The sequence below is a fragment of the Colossoma macropomum genome, unplaced genomic scaffold (assembly GCF_904425465.1).
Source record: "Colossoma macropomum unplaced genomic scaffold, Colossoma_macropomum, whole genome shotgun sequence".
Classification (NCBI taxonomy): Eukaryota; Metazoa; Chordata; class Actinopteri; order Characiformes; family Serrasalmidae; genus Colossoma; species Colossoma macropomum.
Window position 1 is genome coordinate 43,614,792 of NW_023494789.1, and position 16,901 is coordinate 43,631,692.

The following is a 16,901-nucleotide window of genomic DNA, read 5'->3' on the forward strand; positions in this document are numbered from 1 at the left end:
AGAAAGTGGTTGTGGCTATGTTACATATACAACATATGGGTGTTTGGTTTCTACATGGTTGCTGTTGGGCTGCTTAATACAATGTTGCTAATAATGAGTCAAAAATTGAAGCCCTTGCTATTTGATAATCATGGTCTTTCAAATTTTCTAACTAGTTTAAAAACCTTTCATTGTTTATCCTGAATTGAACCACAAGAGCATTAGTGAGGTCAGGCACGGACATTAGGTCTTACAGTTGGCTTTTCAGTTCATCCCAACAGTGTTGCATGAGGTCGAAGTTAGGTCTTCATGAATGGCAGTCATTTTGTTTCACACCAAAATAATTTTTTTGTGTGCATGGGTATTGTCATGCTGAAACAGGAAAGGGCCTTCCTCAGATTTTTGGCACAAAGTTGGAAGCGATTCTCTAGATTGGCACCGTATGCTGAAGCATTAGGATTTCCCTTCCCTGGACCATGAAAAACAGTTCCAAACCATGCATTCGCGTAGGTAGCATGTTCCTGATGTTTGCTAAACCAAGATTTGTCGGTCAAACTTCCAGATTGTGCAATGGCACATATTGATTTTAAGCTGAAGTGCAGCTTTTCAGCCATGGAAACCTAATCTGTTCTATAAAGTTGTATGGCCTTTTTTTGCAGCAGTTTTTTGTTCCACTTCACCATAACAGCAGTTGCAGTTGAACAAAGTAGCTTTAGCAGGGCAAACATTTGACCAACTGAATTTGTACTAAGGAGGTATCCTATGACAGTGTCATGATTAAGGTTGTGAGCTCCTCAGTACAACCCTTTGCACTGCCAGTGTTTGTGGAGATGGCGGTGTGCTTGTTAGCAATGGTTGACATAGCTGAACCCACTAATTAGAAAGGGTATCCACATACTTTTGTGTGATGTGTAATGTATATAGTATATGACTGTTTCCATCCCTTATGGTTTCTCAGTTTCTGCTTTATGTACTTGTTTTTAATCATCTATTTTATATGTCCTTTTTAGGTTGTCTCTAATTTTTACTGGCAAGTTTTTGCTCCACAGATATTTATGGCAAAATCATACAATGGAAGTGGTTGTAAGAAACACACCTTTCTCACTTGCCTCTGCTGCAACTGTATCTTGAAATAGAAAGATATGTAGTTTTGTTCCTCCATGATTTAGCACCCACACACAATATAACAGGGCCATAGTTACTGTCGGTCCATGTGAGAATTAGATGGCTTTATAACTTTTTCATACATCATCTGAAGCCAACAGCATGGTTTCCATGAGCTGTCCATAGTGTGGTTTTCACCTCTTTATTTTCTTCACTATCACTCCCTTCCTTATGATAAGACAAAGTTATGGGGTGGGGTTCTACTTCCTGCTTCTGTTTGTTGATTTATCTTTTATCTTTCTGGAAGTGTCTCTGGTCCACTCCCTACTTTGGCATGAAGCTACCCCACCCAAGAAGTTTTTTAAACAGAGTTTAGTGAGATATGTTCTCGTTCTCTCTCTCTCTTGCTTTCTCTCTCTCATTGGTTTTGTTTTGTTGTTTATATATATATATATATATATATATATTATATATATATATATATTATATATATATATATATATAAAGATTTATAAAGAATCTCATTATCTCATTAAAATGGCAACATATAAATCGATGAGAACTGCAGTGGTAAACTTTTTGAAACTATCACTATAACATGCATGGGCAGGTCTCTGGTGCATTTAGAACTAACTGAAGAAAATCAATTTAAAAATATTGCAATAAAAATATAGCATATTGTAATAGAGTAATAATATGCCCAATTTATATGCATTTGTCATTTTTTTCTGTTTTTATATTAAACATCATTCTTTTTTGACTAACAGCCAGCACATGAAAAATCACTTCTCTTTTTTTCTCTCTCTCTCTCTCTCTCTCTCTCTCTCTCTCTCTCTCTCTCTCTCTCTCTCTCATAGTGAGATACCTACTAAAGAACAGTGTTAACCCAGATCTTTGTAATGAAGATGGCCTCACTGCAATGCACCAGGTAAGAACTGTGACACAGTTAATGTGCATGATGATATTTTGGATTATCATGCCATCCAAATACCTGGCTTGGGTTAGGGCACTATTATGACCTTATTATAGACACAGGCATTACATAACAACCTTCTTGACATTATGAAATGGGTCTAACCAAATGTAATATAATAAGCTCAGAGATCCCTATACCTTTGTTACCTTAGTTATGGAATGAATTTCAGATATCTGTTCTAAATCTGCTTAATGTTGTGGTTGTAAGCTCAGATAGGAGTATACAAGGATATAGTGAGCAAATCGAGGTAAGGCTCAGTCTCAGTGAAACACATCATCAAGCAGTCAGCAAAGTCTGATCTTGTTTGGATAATGAAATCCAACTTATCATTCTTTTTGACCAAAGAACTTGAGTTAAAAAGGACAAGACAGGGTAATGGTGATTGGTGTTTATGTAAGCCTCTTACACCCAAAACTTGGGACATTATTAGGGTACCTTTACAGATAATGCTTAGGACTTATGTCATTTACACATGCAGCTCTTAAAACTGTATTGTACCAGAATTACTGGCCATGATTAGTTATAGAATTCGCCCTCGGGTAGGCTTTTGTTCAGGAGGAGCCATGCATGCGCGCTTGGAAAACAGAAATGATTGCATTATGTTTCCTGATGCTGTCTTGGTCTAGAAGTAACAAATATTACTCTTCTATAGACTAGCTTTCTTTATTTTACATTAGAATCAAAATCAAGCTTTATTGGCCAGGTATGCTTACACATACTAGGAATTTGGTTTTGGTTACATAAGTGCACAGTACCTGACAAACATTTTACAACTAGTAAATAAAATAAAATAAAATAAAAAATGCATTCCTACCATACATTTGGGCCATCACTCTCACTCTCTCTCTCACACACACACACGCACACACAAGTCAAGTAAAGTCAAGTCAAGTCAAGTCAAAGTTTATTTATATAGCGCTTTTTACAACAGGTGTTGTCACAAAGCAGCTTTACAGAAAAATTCAGGTCCAAGCCCACATGAGCAAGCCAATGGCAACAGTGGCAAGGAAAAACCTTGAGAGGAATCAAGACTCAAAAGGGGAACCCATCCTCCTCAGGCAGAGCAATGGTTGATTAGATAGTTTGAGTTTATGCAGCAGCAGCAGCAGCAGCATCAGGAGGGTCAGTTAATGAGGGTGAGGTTTGCACAGTGTTGTACAGCATGAAGCTCAATGGTGGTCAAACCAGTCTAGAAGGCTGGCAAGCAGTGGGCACCCGATCAAGGCAGAAGAAGCACAGCATCAGACCGCACAGGATGGGGAGTTGTTCAACTCGGCAAAGAAAAGGAAAACACACAGAGAGTTAGTTCTGTAAAGAGTGACTGATCACAGATTACAGTATTAACAGACTGCAGCACAGGCTCCGGCAGGTCTAGTTATTACAGCCTAACTAAAAGGGAGAAACCAGAAAGGTAACAGAGACATGAGGGCTCCCTGAGATGTCAGCAACCCTCCGGTCCACTGTCAGCAAACTTGAGTGAACGTGTGAGAGCAGCGGGACGACAGCACCAACACTCCCAGTTTACCATAATACTCTATGTCCATGAACCACCAGATATGCACATTTTATCTAACAAGGAAAACTAATTACCAAAGTCTTGACTAAACAAGTAGGTTTTTAGCCTAGACTTAAAGACTGAGGCTGTGTCTGAGTCCCGAACACTGACTGGAAGATTATTCCGAAGTTGGAGGGCTTTGTTTGAGAAGGCTCTTCCCCCTGATGTAGCTTTATTAATTCTAGGTACTAATAGTAAGCCAGCACCTTGTGATCAAAGTGGCGCGATGGTTTGTAGGAAGAGAGAAGTTCACTCAGGTACTGAGGGGCGAGTCCATTTAGAGCTTTATATGTCGGTAAAAGAATTTTGTAATCAATGCGAAATTTAACTGACAACCAGTGTAGGTTTGATAAAACTGGGCTGATATGGTCAAACTTTCTGGTTCTTGTGAGGAATCTGGCTGCAGCGTTCTGGACTAACTGAAGCTTGTCAAGGCTTTTGCTGGAACATCCAGACAGCAGGGCATTACAGTAATCCAGCCTTGAGGAATGCATGAACTAGCTTTTCTGCATCCTGTAGAGATAATGCATTTCTTAATTTAGCAATATTGCGGAGATGCAGGAAGGCTATTCTAGTAAAACGTAGTGCGTCAAAGGACAGATCGGGATCTGTTGTGACACCAAGATTTTTTACAGATGAACCTGACGCAACTCAGAAACTAATTGTTAATTTAGACAGTTTGATTCTAGCAGCTTTTGGACCAAGAAGCAGAACCTCTGTTTTATCTGAGTTAAGTAGGAAAAAGTTACTCAACATTCAGTCTTTTATACAGTCCTCAATCTTGCTAAGTTGAATTTTATCATCTGGTTTGCTTGATATGTATAAATGTGTGTCATCGGCATAGCAGCGGAAATTGATGCCGTGTTCACTGATAATGGTGCCCAGTGGTAGCATATATAATGTGAATAATATAGGTCCAAAAACAGAGCCTTGTGGAACACCATACTTTACTTTTGCGAGGACAAATGATTCACCATTTACATTTACAAACTGATAGCGATCAGTGAGGTAAGATCTGAACCAGGAAAGAGCTATTCCTGTTACCCCTACAAGGTTTTCTAGTCTGTCTAGTATTATAGAGTGGTCTATCTTGTCAAATGCCACACTAAGATTAAGGAGGACTAGCAAAGACACATTTCCTTGGTCAGAGAATAATAAGAGATCGTTTACAATTTTCACTAGTGCTGTCTCTGTACTATGATGTGGCCTAAAACCAGACTGACATTTTTCATGTATAAGATTCCTATGCAAGTAGGAACTTAATTGTTTTGCCACAACTTTTTCCAAGATCTTTGATATAAAGGGGAGATTTGAGAGAGGTCTATAATTTGATATTTCGCAGGGATCAAGGTTAGCTTTCTTAATCAGACGTCTAATTACTGCTAGTTTAAGAGTTTTTGGGATATAGCCAAGGCTAAGAGAGGCTTGGTTAGTAAACCTATAGGAATCGGATCTAACATACAAGTAGAAGATTTTTGGAAACCATTTTAACTAGTTCATTTTGTTGAAGTAAGGTAAACGATTCCAGCTTCTCTGCAGTAGTTACAATATTCTCAAGATCTTGACTGGCATTATAAGGCAGCAAGTTTGTAGAGTTTAACTGTGCATTCTGAATTTTCTGCCTAATTTTTTTATTTTTATCACTAAAGAAATTCATAAAATCATTGCTACTATAGGCTAATGGCATCTCTAGATCAGTAACTGTTTGGTTCTTATTTAATTTAGAAATTGTGCTAAATAATAATATAGGATTATTCTTATTGTTTTCTATGAGAGAGGAGAGATAGGTTGAGCGTGCTGCAGTAAGTGCTTTTCTATAATCTGTAAGGCTCTCCCTCCAGGCGGACTGGAACACTTCTAGTTTAGTCAGGCGCCATTTTCGCTCTAGTTGTCTGACAGTCTGTTGTAAAGCTTGACTATGATCATTATACCATAGGGGACATTTATTTCTGCCTTATTATTTTACTTTTTAATGGAGCCACATTATCTAGAGTAGATTGAAAAGCATCCTCTAAGCACTTGGCACTAGGATTAGATGGACAGCTGATAGAAGCTGATAATTGTGGGAAGTTTCTGATAAAGCTACCAGCTGTGGAGGAAGTTATAGTCCGCTTAACACGATAGCATGGTGATGAACGTACATTACCACTAAAGCGAATTTCATATGAGATTAAGTAATGATCTGAGACTGCTGTGCTCTGAGGGAGAATGGCTAAGTTATTTATGTTTACACCAAAGGTCAAAATAAGTCTAAAGTGTGGCTGCAATAATGAGTGGGCCCCTTTATATTTTGAGTGAAACCTACAGAGTCTAAGATAGATACAAATGCCTTACTTAGTGCATCTTGAGGTTTGTCGAAGTGGATATTAAAATCTCCGACAATTATTGCTTTATTTGAAAACATTATTAAACTTGATAGAAAGTCCGAGAATTCCTGTAACAACTGAGAATACGGCCCTGGCGGCCAATAGATTGTAATTAGTGAAAAGGAATTCTTATATGTTCCTTGATCACTTTTATTAAGAAAAGTAACTTCAAAAGAAAAGAATTTGTAGCCTACTTTCTCTGCCTGCCAGCTGCAGGCCGAGAAAGTATGCCAAACAGGCACGTTGTGACACCAGCATGTGATGTAGTCAAGCTTATATATACTTGAGTCATACTGCAGTCTTCCTTTGGAACCTGGTCTTTTCTTTCTTCCAGTGTGGGCAGGGAACAGCTGACAGCCTCATACTCTAACTTGATCATTTCCATAAGCCACTGGGAAAGCCGCTACTTAGAGTGCGGCAAACCCCATCTTGACTCAGAGAAGCATACAAACAACTGATCCGTTCTTTGTAGCGCAGATGTAGCACTGACACCGTCCTCAGAGCCCGAACTGAACACAGTTGGTACCATATGGAATCAGACTGGTCCATGAAAGCTACTAGGCTGATGAACTCATTAATAAATGCAGCATAGAGAATTTTGGGTAAGAAGGCCAGGATAGGTCACAACATAAAAAGTGCATTATCCAGGCCCCGCTGCAGTCATATAGGGCTAATTAAAAGTGCTCGTAGCTCACAGACACGCTTAGCCATATAAATAGAAAGTAAAACTGCTGTCTTTAATGAACACTGCTTAAGAGCAGCCTGATCCAGAGGTTTAAAGGGTGTGTGACACAGGAAATCCAGCACCAAGGCCTCAGAGTGGTGCACTAAGTGATCACGGTGGACGCAATCTCTTCGCTTCTTTAGAAAGTCGGTTACCAGCTATGGAAGCCCAAAGAAGAGCGCTCTGGTTGGGTCAAGCGGCTAGCCAGAGCTGCCCGTAAACTTTCAGGGTAGAAGGGGTCTTTCCCTCATCAAGCAAGGGCTGCAAAAAGGAAAGTACCACTTTGACAGTGCATGTTAGAACTTGACTGTTAGAACACCAGTCTATAAATGCCCTCCTTTGAAATAGAAGGGGGCTCTGTATTCAGGATTGTATTTCTAATCTCTGGGGAACACATTGTTAATTCAAAGGTATCCCCTACGGCCATAACCACAGCTAGAGGCACTCTGGGCAAGGGTGCCATACCTGATGCCTCAGATTTGAGATGAGGTCCCTGTGCATGGTGAATTTCTACAAAATCCCCTGCAACAGAGACAACAATCTGGGGCCACTAGAGGGATGCATTGTCCCTCCCTTCACACTCTGTCCAACAGTGTTTGAATAAGGCATAGGGGAGGGAAAGCATACCTTGTCCACAGGTGCCATGTGAGCTTCAGTAGCCTGCATGACCTGGTGCCACCATAGTGGTTCACATGATAAACTGCAGACAGGTTGTCTGAGTGGACAAGAACATGTTTTCCTCACAGGGCTGGGAGAAAATATTTTGGAGAGAAAATCGCACCCATTTGTGTCACAAACCCCCATCCAGTGGTGGATGCATCTGTCGTCATCACCTAGCTTTGTGGAGGGATCTTGTCTGATGGCTGTGCGAGTAGACAGGAATACACTTGAGCACCATGATCTGAGGGCTGACTGAGGCACTCTGAGGTAATACGCACTCTCACTCTTCTTTGACGCACCAGGTCCAGCCCAAGTCCTTACATCCACATCTGGAAAGAATGGATGTGGAGCATTCCCAGTGCAGTTACCTGCACAGCAGCTATGGGTAAGCCCTGAAGCTGCAGTATTGTCCGATATGTCACCAGTTAGCCCAGCTTGAGGCAAAAGATAGATGACAGAATGACTCAAGGGCATTGCTGGGGCTGGCAACAAAACTATAGCCTGTACCCCTTCTGACATAGTGCAAACAACCTTTTGGTCGAATGAGCCTCCTTAACAGCGGGGCCAAACACATGGCCAGCCAAAGCGACAGAATCTAAAGTGTGGTCCTGCATGAGCCAACTAGAGATGTATGGGCTAGCCAAACCTGCCTTCGATCATGTATAAGGTTTTCCTTGCGTAGTCTTTGAGTCAGGTGGCCTTGATTTCTCAGAAGTACCACATAGCTAATAGCATTGTTAGCTTAGCTGGTGTTAGTGTTGTAAAAGGTCCACTTACTGGTGTGAAATGAAGCTGCTGGGCACCACTCTAGCTTGAGCACAGCACAAGGGGTCTTGAGTAGGGCAGGCTGGCTGATGAGCTTAAGCTGTGACACTGAGCACTGCTGACAGATTGGCTCAGATGGCAGTGGCTTGCTCCTGAAGTTCCAGAAGCCCAGAAGGTCAGTAAAGAAAAAGCCTGTAGAAGACGAAAGTTTTCAAAGCTCAGAGAGTCACTGGGTTGCATTGAGTTGACAAATTACTCAGACTGAGAAGTGACAATAGAAGGAGGAAGACTGCAGTGTGACTCAAGCCTACAAAGGCTCGACTGGTGTCATGAGTTGACTGTTTGACATACTTTCTCGGCTTGCAACTGGCACAGCTAGAGAACCGTCCACTCCAGCCCTGGCAGTCAGGAGGTAAGAAACATAACCATAAACATAACCCTACATGCTTAACTCAATGACTTTAGCCACCATTTTTCAAATGGCTTGACCTATCAACAGTAACCAAGTTTGGACAGGGCTTGGATTGGGTAAATTTCACACCTATGAAAATGGTCTATAAGGTAGAAGGACATTATATGGACAAAAGTATTGGGACACCTACTCATTACACCTACAGGAGCTTTTATGATATACCTAAATCCGTGGGCATTAATATAACAGCTGTAACAGTTTCCACTCTTCCTCTCTGGGAAGGCTTTCTACAAGATTATGGCGTGTGTCTGTGGAAATTTTTGCTCATTCATCCAGAAGAGCATTTGTGAGGTCAGACACTGTTGGATGGGAACACCTGGCTTGCAATCTCTGTCCTAGTTTATCCTAAAGGTGTTGGATGGGGTTTAAGTCAGGGCAAGTTCTTTCATACCAAACTCACCCAACCACGCCTTTATGGACCTTGCTTTGTGCAGCTGCTCGACTATAGAAACCCATGCCATGAAGCTCCTGGTGCACAGTTTTTGTGCTGACGTTAATGCCATAAGAGATTTGGAACCCTACAATTATTGAGTCCGCAGAGCACAGGCGACTTTTATGCACTATGCACCTCAGCACTGGGCAGCCCCGCTCTGTAACTTTATGTGGTCTGCCGTTTCATGGTTGAGTTGCTGTGATTCCTAAATGCTTCAACTTTTCAATAGAACCACTCACCAGTCAATCATGGAATATCCAGGAGGGAAGAAATTGTACAAACTGATTTGTTGCAATTATGGCATCCTATAACAGTACCAAGCTTAAATTCAGTGCGCTTTTTAGAATGACATGTTATTTGAGAAATGTTGGTAAAGGCAGACTCCATGGCTAGGTGCTTGATTTTCTACACCTGTGGCAATGGGACTGAATGAAACACTTGAATCCAGTGATTAAGAGGTGTATCCCAATACTTTTCTCCATATATTGGTGTTTCAGTACAGCACTGCTAATGAGCTTTGAACTTCATTACTTTTGAAAGGAAACTATATTAACACATTAGAAAGGGACCAGCACAGGACCACTGCTGACCATATATTATTTGAGTGTTGGACAGTTCTCAGCACAGCAGTCACACCAACATGGTAGTGGAATGTAAGTAGGAGTTGACAGTTACCTCTACCATTCAGTGTCTTTTCTGGGCTGAGATAAATAGTATCAGATCAGCGGTGGCCATATGATAGTCACTTTCCATTGACAAATTGCACATTGTGACAGATGGGTCACAATCAGTAACTATATACTTGCATGGTAGCTACACCTAATAACGGGCCAGTATACCTGTTGAAATTCTTCTTAAGGTATTAATTTTGTCGTATACATATGGTGGTGCAAAACATACTAATTCCTTCACCTGCCATGTAGTGAGTTGCAGTCCGAGATGAGTTAGTCCAGTTTGTGGTCGAAAGAGTAGACATGAAAATGTAATGAGTTAATAAATTAAAGGTAGAAAACACAGGGTTAGCCATTAGCCGTTAGCCGTTAGACATTAGTCTAGCATGGAGACTTGCCGGCTTTTCATGTGCACTGCCTATGGCACTGAATTTAAGGTAGAATTGCAGTTAAGGTGCCAGTGAATTTAAGGTGGCAGTAGATTTAAGGTGGCAGTAGATTATAGGAGCATTGAATTTAAGATGGCAGTGAACTTAAAGTATCAGTAAATTTAAGATGACAGTGAATTTATGATTTACATTTAAGTTGGCACTGAATATAAAGTAGAAGTGGATTTAAGGTAGCAGTTTAAGGTAGCACCTGGCAACACATTACCATCCACCTTGTATACTGCCTCAACCGCCTAGCAACATTTTATCAACACTTTAACAACCATAAACAGTCTTCTACCATGTTAATATTTTAACGCAATTTGCTGTCTTTTTCAAGCCAACTTAAAATTCGTTCACAAACTTCCCTTTCTAGTTATGTTGGCTTGAAACTGCCAACTTACTGTTCTTTGTAATCTTCTTATTATTAAGTTGGCTTGGAAAAGCCAACTTACTGTTTTTTGTATTCTTATTATCTATTATTATTAGTAAGTTATCTTGAAAAAGACACACAACACACACACACCACAAACATACCACATACACCACACAACAATATACACTTATCACACCACAAACCACATAAACTCAACACAACACATACCAAACTCAAAACACACCACACACATACACACTACAAACACACCACATACTGTGCACATAATACATTTACACACTCTACACACAACATACGCTGAACACAACAACCACTCCACACCACAAGCACTCCACACACAACACACACTCAACACACCATAAGGTGACAGTGTATTTATGGAACCAGTAGGTTTAAGCTATCAGTAAATTTAAGGTAGCTATCTGTATTTAAGGTGGCAGTGAACTTATGGTATCAATAATTTTAATATGAAAGCTGTTTGCACCGTACATCTTTGCCTAGTTGTGTGAAAGGTGGGCCTGTGGATATTTAGCCAGTACTGGCTATGGTAAGCTATTAGCTGTTACAGCAGCTAGGCAGTTAAATGCAAGGTCAGCAAATTGCGTTGTGTTTAAAATTTCCTCTTTTCTGTTTACTATAGCTATGAGACATTGGGCTAGTTGGTGGTTTTCAACTTCACAGTGCTTTACTGTTCACCTCTGAATTTATCTCTGACTGTCTCCCTTTCATGCTGTGGATTTGGTGACTAACTGATTGTGTTGTGTCCACCCTCAGCCCCTTGAGGGTGACAATGACAGAACTAGTGTTGTACTGCAGTAAATCTGTAGGAGGAGATAAATACATGCTTTGCGGTTTTTCCTTAATCTCATTGCTTTTATTCTCAATCTCTGTTTTACCGTATATACAAACAGATTTTTTTGTTCTTGGTGTGTGTGTGTTTGTGTTTGTGTGTGTATGTGTGCTGTCTGCATGATTTGAAGCATCTGTACGTTTAGAAAGGTACACACACATTTTGTAGGACTAAGCAATGTAAAAAAAGAATGTAAAAAGTTCATGCTATTCTGTTTGGGATATTATTTTGATCATCACAATATGGATCGAGGTATTTACGTAGTTAAACACATCAGTGCTTATAATTTTCTTTTATGAACACATTTTGAGTTGTCATGTTGAGTAATACTTCATACAGTGAAGAAACACTTGATTAAAGAGTAGCTGCTGTCTGTTTAGAATGTTTTTTTTTCCCTTATTTTTTGAACGTATTGTTTTTAAACGATTATTTGACCTGAGTCACATTGAAATGGACAATCTGAAGCAGGCAATTCAAGCAAAATATTCAAAAGACATATTAACCAAGACAATACAATGTATATATACGTAGGCCAAAACACCTGTTTATTCCTTTCCAAGCTAATCAGAAGCTACAAAAATGTTTGGTTGAGTTTACTATCACTAAAGGGCATTCCACTAGTTGCACAATGCATGTGACGGAGCTGCCCTCCGCCACAATATATATATATATATATATATGTGCAAAGACTTTCTATGTAATGGGGACGTTTCATATCCAAACAGACAGACACATGCTGTTTTTAAATAGCCTTTATTACTTGATAGTGTTTAAGCTGGAAAGCTGAAGTTGAACTGTGAACAAGAGCAAACCTGCAGGGAACAGAAAAGAGAAAAAACTTTATGTTGAATATGAACTGTTTTATTTAAAAATGTTAAGAGTGAATGTTGCTTGCTTTAGCAATGTAACTAAACAGTTTAAGCACTGTTATATTTCTGAACAGTAATGGGGGAAGTCAAGAAAAGGTTTGAGTAACTAAATTAAATAAGAAGGGAAAAAGTACTTACCTGTAAATAGATCCCAGAGAAAGGTAGCCATGTCTTCATTCATGGAGGAAAACAGTAGCCTTTGTCTGGTGAGTTTTTATAGTGAATTTCCTTCCTGTTTCACCTCCTGTTTAGCTCAATAAAAGCCCTATAGAGAGCTGAGTGAGTTAGTCTGGTAGAGAGGTTGATGAAATGGGGTTGGAGCCAAAAAAACACTAAAATTGTGATTGAATAATAGACTATTCATACTGAGTTGTATATATTTTGTAGATATTGTGTTTCTTTTGATTTTTTTTCACTGGATAAATTGCATTTTTTGTGTTTTTTTTTTTCTTCACTGAGATTCAATGAACACCCACTTTTGCACCCTAACCTAAAATGTACCCACGTGTCTTTTCCACTGGACAGTTGGTGTCAGAAGTACTACAGGTTTTTCAAGGTGTGCATAACATTTTTGGGCATTTCTCAAAGAGTATCAGGAACTGTTTCTCATGAGATTTTGCCACTTAAAATTGGTGTGGTATGATCCTGAGACGCTGAGGTATGGCAGACAGCTCAGGCAAAGATTCCAGTCCCAGTGAAGTAAAGCAGGGAAAAGCAACAGCCAAGGCATCAGAGACGTCACTGAAAGAGCTGGCTGAGAAGCTCCAGGGATTCATGGAGAGCCAAGCCGCCAGGGATGAGCGGGCAGAGCGAGAAGCCATCAGACAGGAGCAGCAATGGAGTAGCCTACAGCACAACTGCAGCAGCAGGTGGGCCAGCAAGGACGGCCTGAGGAGGACGCCAATGAAGAGCCAGTGCCCAAACAGGAGAGGAGGAGGAGCAGAGAGTACCACCAGGCTTTAGAGAGCTAAGTAAGTCTGTAGGGGATGATGGGGGCCTTGGTCATGCTAATAGCAAAACATACTTTAAGAGTAGACATTCTCCACCTAAAATACCTACTAGTATACCTCAAAATGACATGCCTATAAAAAGAGCCAGTAAAGAAGAAGTTAGGTACTGTTACTGTGGAGAATTAGGTCATACTAAACCCTACTGTCAGCGTCAGAAAACTAAGTCAACCCTTTTGTGTACAGTCCCCAGACCAGATCCAAAAGTTGTAGCTGAACAGGAGATAGGGCCAACTATTGCAGTACTGATAAATGGTCAGCAAGAAAATGCTTTGGTTGATACAGGTGGTACTCAGACACTGGTAAGGAAAAGTCTGGTTCCTAGAGAGGACTGGAAGGAGGCTAGAGTATGGGTGAGCTGTGTACATGGGGATGAAAGAAGTTACCCTACTGCTGAGGTTTACTTAACAGTAGATGGGCAAACATTTCTGATGACTGTAGCGGTAGCAACTCAGTTACCTCATCCTGTAGTTTTCGGCCAGGATCTTTCAGTGATTGTAGACCTGCTTCCTAAAACTCAACAGTGTATGATAATGACAAGAGCACAGAGTGTAAGAGAGGTGTCTGAGACTGATGGGGTAAAGCAGAAGGGCAAAGGGCTAATTGAAGAGGCTTATGTCTTGAAAAAAGGAAACCTATATCAACGTAGAGGTAAACTTGAGCTGCTAGTTGTTCCAGCTGCCCTAAGGTTAACTGTAATGAAGCTAGGCCATTCCATACCTTGGGCGGGACATTTGGGTAAACATAAAACACTAGCTCACATTGGTGCACGTTTCACATGGCCAAACATGCTTTGATGTGACCGAATTTTGTAAAACATGTCAGGAGTGCCATTTAACATCAGGCAAATCAGTCCCTACCGCACATTTGCATCCTCTTCCTATAATTGAAACTCCATTTGAGAGGATAGGAATGGACATAGTGGGCCCCTTGGAAAGGAGCAGGACAGGGAACAGGTATATGTTGGTGGTATGTGATTCTACTAGACGATAGCCTGAAGCTTTCCCTTTACATACTGTGAAGGTCAGGCAGGTAGGGAATGCTCTTATACATCTGTTTGCAAGGGTAGGCCTCCTTCGGGAGATTCTGACAGATCAGGAAGCGAACTTCCTATCTAGCTTACTGCAAGGTGTCTACAAGCTGGTAGGCATACATGGCATTAAGACCTCCTCCATCATCCTCAAACAGATGGCTTAGTGGAACAATTCAACCAGACCCTGAAGTCAATGCTCCGTAAATTTGTCTCTCAGACCGGTACTGACTAGGACCAGTAGCTTCCCTATCTTCTCTTTGCTTACAGAGAGATTCCCCAGGCATCTACAGGATCTCCCTTTGAGTTGCTTTATGGACAACACATGAGGGAACCATTGGATTTCCTGAAAGAGAAGTGGGAGGAACCCAAGGCCACTGGAGAGAATGTGGTAGCCTATGTGGTAAAGATGAGGGAGAAGCTGGAGGAGATGACGCCGCTGGCCCAGGAGCATCTGCAGAAGGCACAGAGCAGTCAGAGAGCCTGGTATGACCAGAAAGCCCATACTCAAGAGATCAAGCCAGGACAGGAAGTGTTGCTGCTTCTGCCAACCAGTGAAAGTAAACTCCTGGCCAAATGGCATGGACCGTATAAAATCACCAGGAAAGTGGGACCAGTGACATATGAGCTGTTTATGCCTGAGCGGAGCAAGAAGCACCAAAAGTTCCACATCAACCTGCTGAAAGAGTATTGCAGAGGGACTGTAACAATGCAGCAACTCATGGTACGAGCCGTAAAAGAAGAAGAGCTGTCAGGGCAGTATTTCCCCACTCAGCCAGCAGGACAGCCTGTGGATCTGTCTCCCTTATCATCAGAAAAACAAGAGCAGGTGGTGAATTTCCTGGACCTGACACTCTTCACAGAGAAGCCTGGATACACCACAATGGTTTAACACAAGATTCACCTTCCGAAAATACACCAGCCTGCCAGAAGCGTTACAGGGTCCCAGAAAGACTGTTACCTGTGTTGCAGGAGGAGCTCAATACTATGACAATACTAAGAGATGGGGGTGATTTGAACCCTCAGATAGTGAGTGGTGCAGCCCAATAGTGCTGGTACCTAAAAAGGATGGGACAATGAGATTTTGCATTGACTTCAGGTTGATCAAAACCCTGTCAAAGTTTGACCCATACCCGATGCAACGAGTAGATGACTTGGTTGAGAGGCTGGGTAGGGCAAAGTACATCACTACCATTGATCTGAGCAAAGGATACTGGCAGGTCCTTTCCTGTGCCTACAACAAAGAAGAGGGTGCGATCTTTCCTTGGACTGGTCGGTTGGTACTGGAAATTTATACTGCAGTTTTCCACTAGAGTGGCAGCCCTTACTGACCTCACAAAGAAATCTGCACCAGGGACTGTGAAGTGGTCAGAAGAGTGTGAAAAGGCATTTCAGGACCTGAAAGATGCTCTGTGTGAGGACATGGTTTTGCAGAGTCCTGACTTTTCAAAACCTTTTATTCTGCAAACCGATCCCTCAGGTTTAAGACTGGGGCTGTGCTGTTACAGGAGGATGGGGACCAACGCCGACCAGTGGCTTTTATTAGCTGGAAACTGTGTCCTTGTGAGACTTGATACTCCACAATTGAAAAGGAGATGCAAGGACAATGTAAAATGGGCAGTGGACTCCTTTAGATATTACCTATTGGGTAGACATTTTGAACTAGAGACAGACCACAGAGCTCTTGTGTGGTTGAATAAAATGAGAAATTCAAATGCTAGAATCACCAGGTGGTATTCGTCCTTGCAACTTTTTAAATATACTGTTAAATACAGGACTGGTGCTTCACAGTGGCAGATTCTTTGTCCAGAGCAGCTGAGGAAGGGTCCTGAGGCCCCTTCCATCAGCTGGAGATGGGGGAGGGAATGTGACGGAGCTGCCCTCCAGCACAATATATATATGCAAAGACTTTCTATGTATTGGGGACATTTCATATTCAAACAAACAGACACATGCTGTTTTTAAATAGCCTTTATTAATTGATAGTGTTTAAACTGGAAAGCTGAAGTTGAACTGTGAACAAGAGCAAACCTGCAGTTAACAAAAAAGAGAAAAAAACTTTATGTTGAATATAAACTGTTTATTTAAAAATGTTAAGAGTGAATGTTGCTTGCCTTAGCAATGTAACTAAACCGTTTAAGCACTGTTATATTTCTGAATGACTGGGGAAGTCAAGAAAAAGTTTAATTGAGTAACTAAATTACTAAAACTAAAAAGTACTTACCTGTGAATAGATCCCAGAGAAAGGTAGCCATGTCTTCATTCATGGAAGAAAACAGTAGCCTTTGTCTGGTGAGTTTTTATAGTGAATTTCCTTCCTGTTTCACTTCCTGTTTAGCTCTGTAAAAGCCATAGAGGGAGCAGAGTGCGTTAGTCTGGTAGAGAGGGTTGATGGAATGTGGTTGGAGCCCAAAAAACGCTGAAATTGGCATTGAATAATGGACTATTCATACTGAGTTGTATATATTTGTAGCTATTGAGTTTCTTTAGGTTTTTTTCTTTTCCTGTTTTTCGCACTAGATAATTTACATTTTTTGTGTGTGTTTTCTTCACTGAGATTCAATAAACACCCGCTTTTGCACCCTAACGTGAAACGTACCCACGTGTCTTTTCCA

General features: G+C 41.0%; 1 protein-coding gene across 2 annotated transcripts in view; it reads left to right on the forward strand.

Moving 5' to 3' along the window:
* ppp1r16b (protein phosphatase 1, regulatory subunit 16B) overlaps nucleotides 1–16,901 on the forward strand; it is a 107,254-nt gene that overhangs the window by 43,587 nt on the left and 46,766 nt on the right. For both annotated transcript variants that reach the window (XM_036571428.1, XM_036571427.1), the window contains one exon: nucleotides 1,941–2,011. In XM_036571428.1, the coding sequence (XP_036427321.1) occupies nucleotides 1,941–2,011 (71 nt within the window). The remainder of the gene's footprint in view (nucleotides 1–1,940; nucleotides 2,012–16,901) is intronic.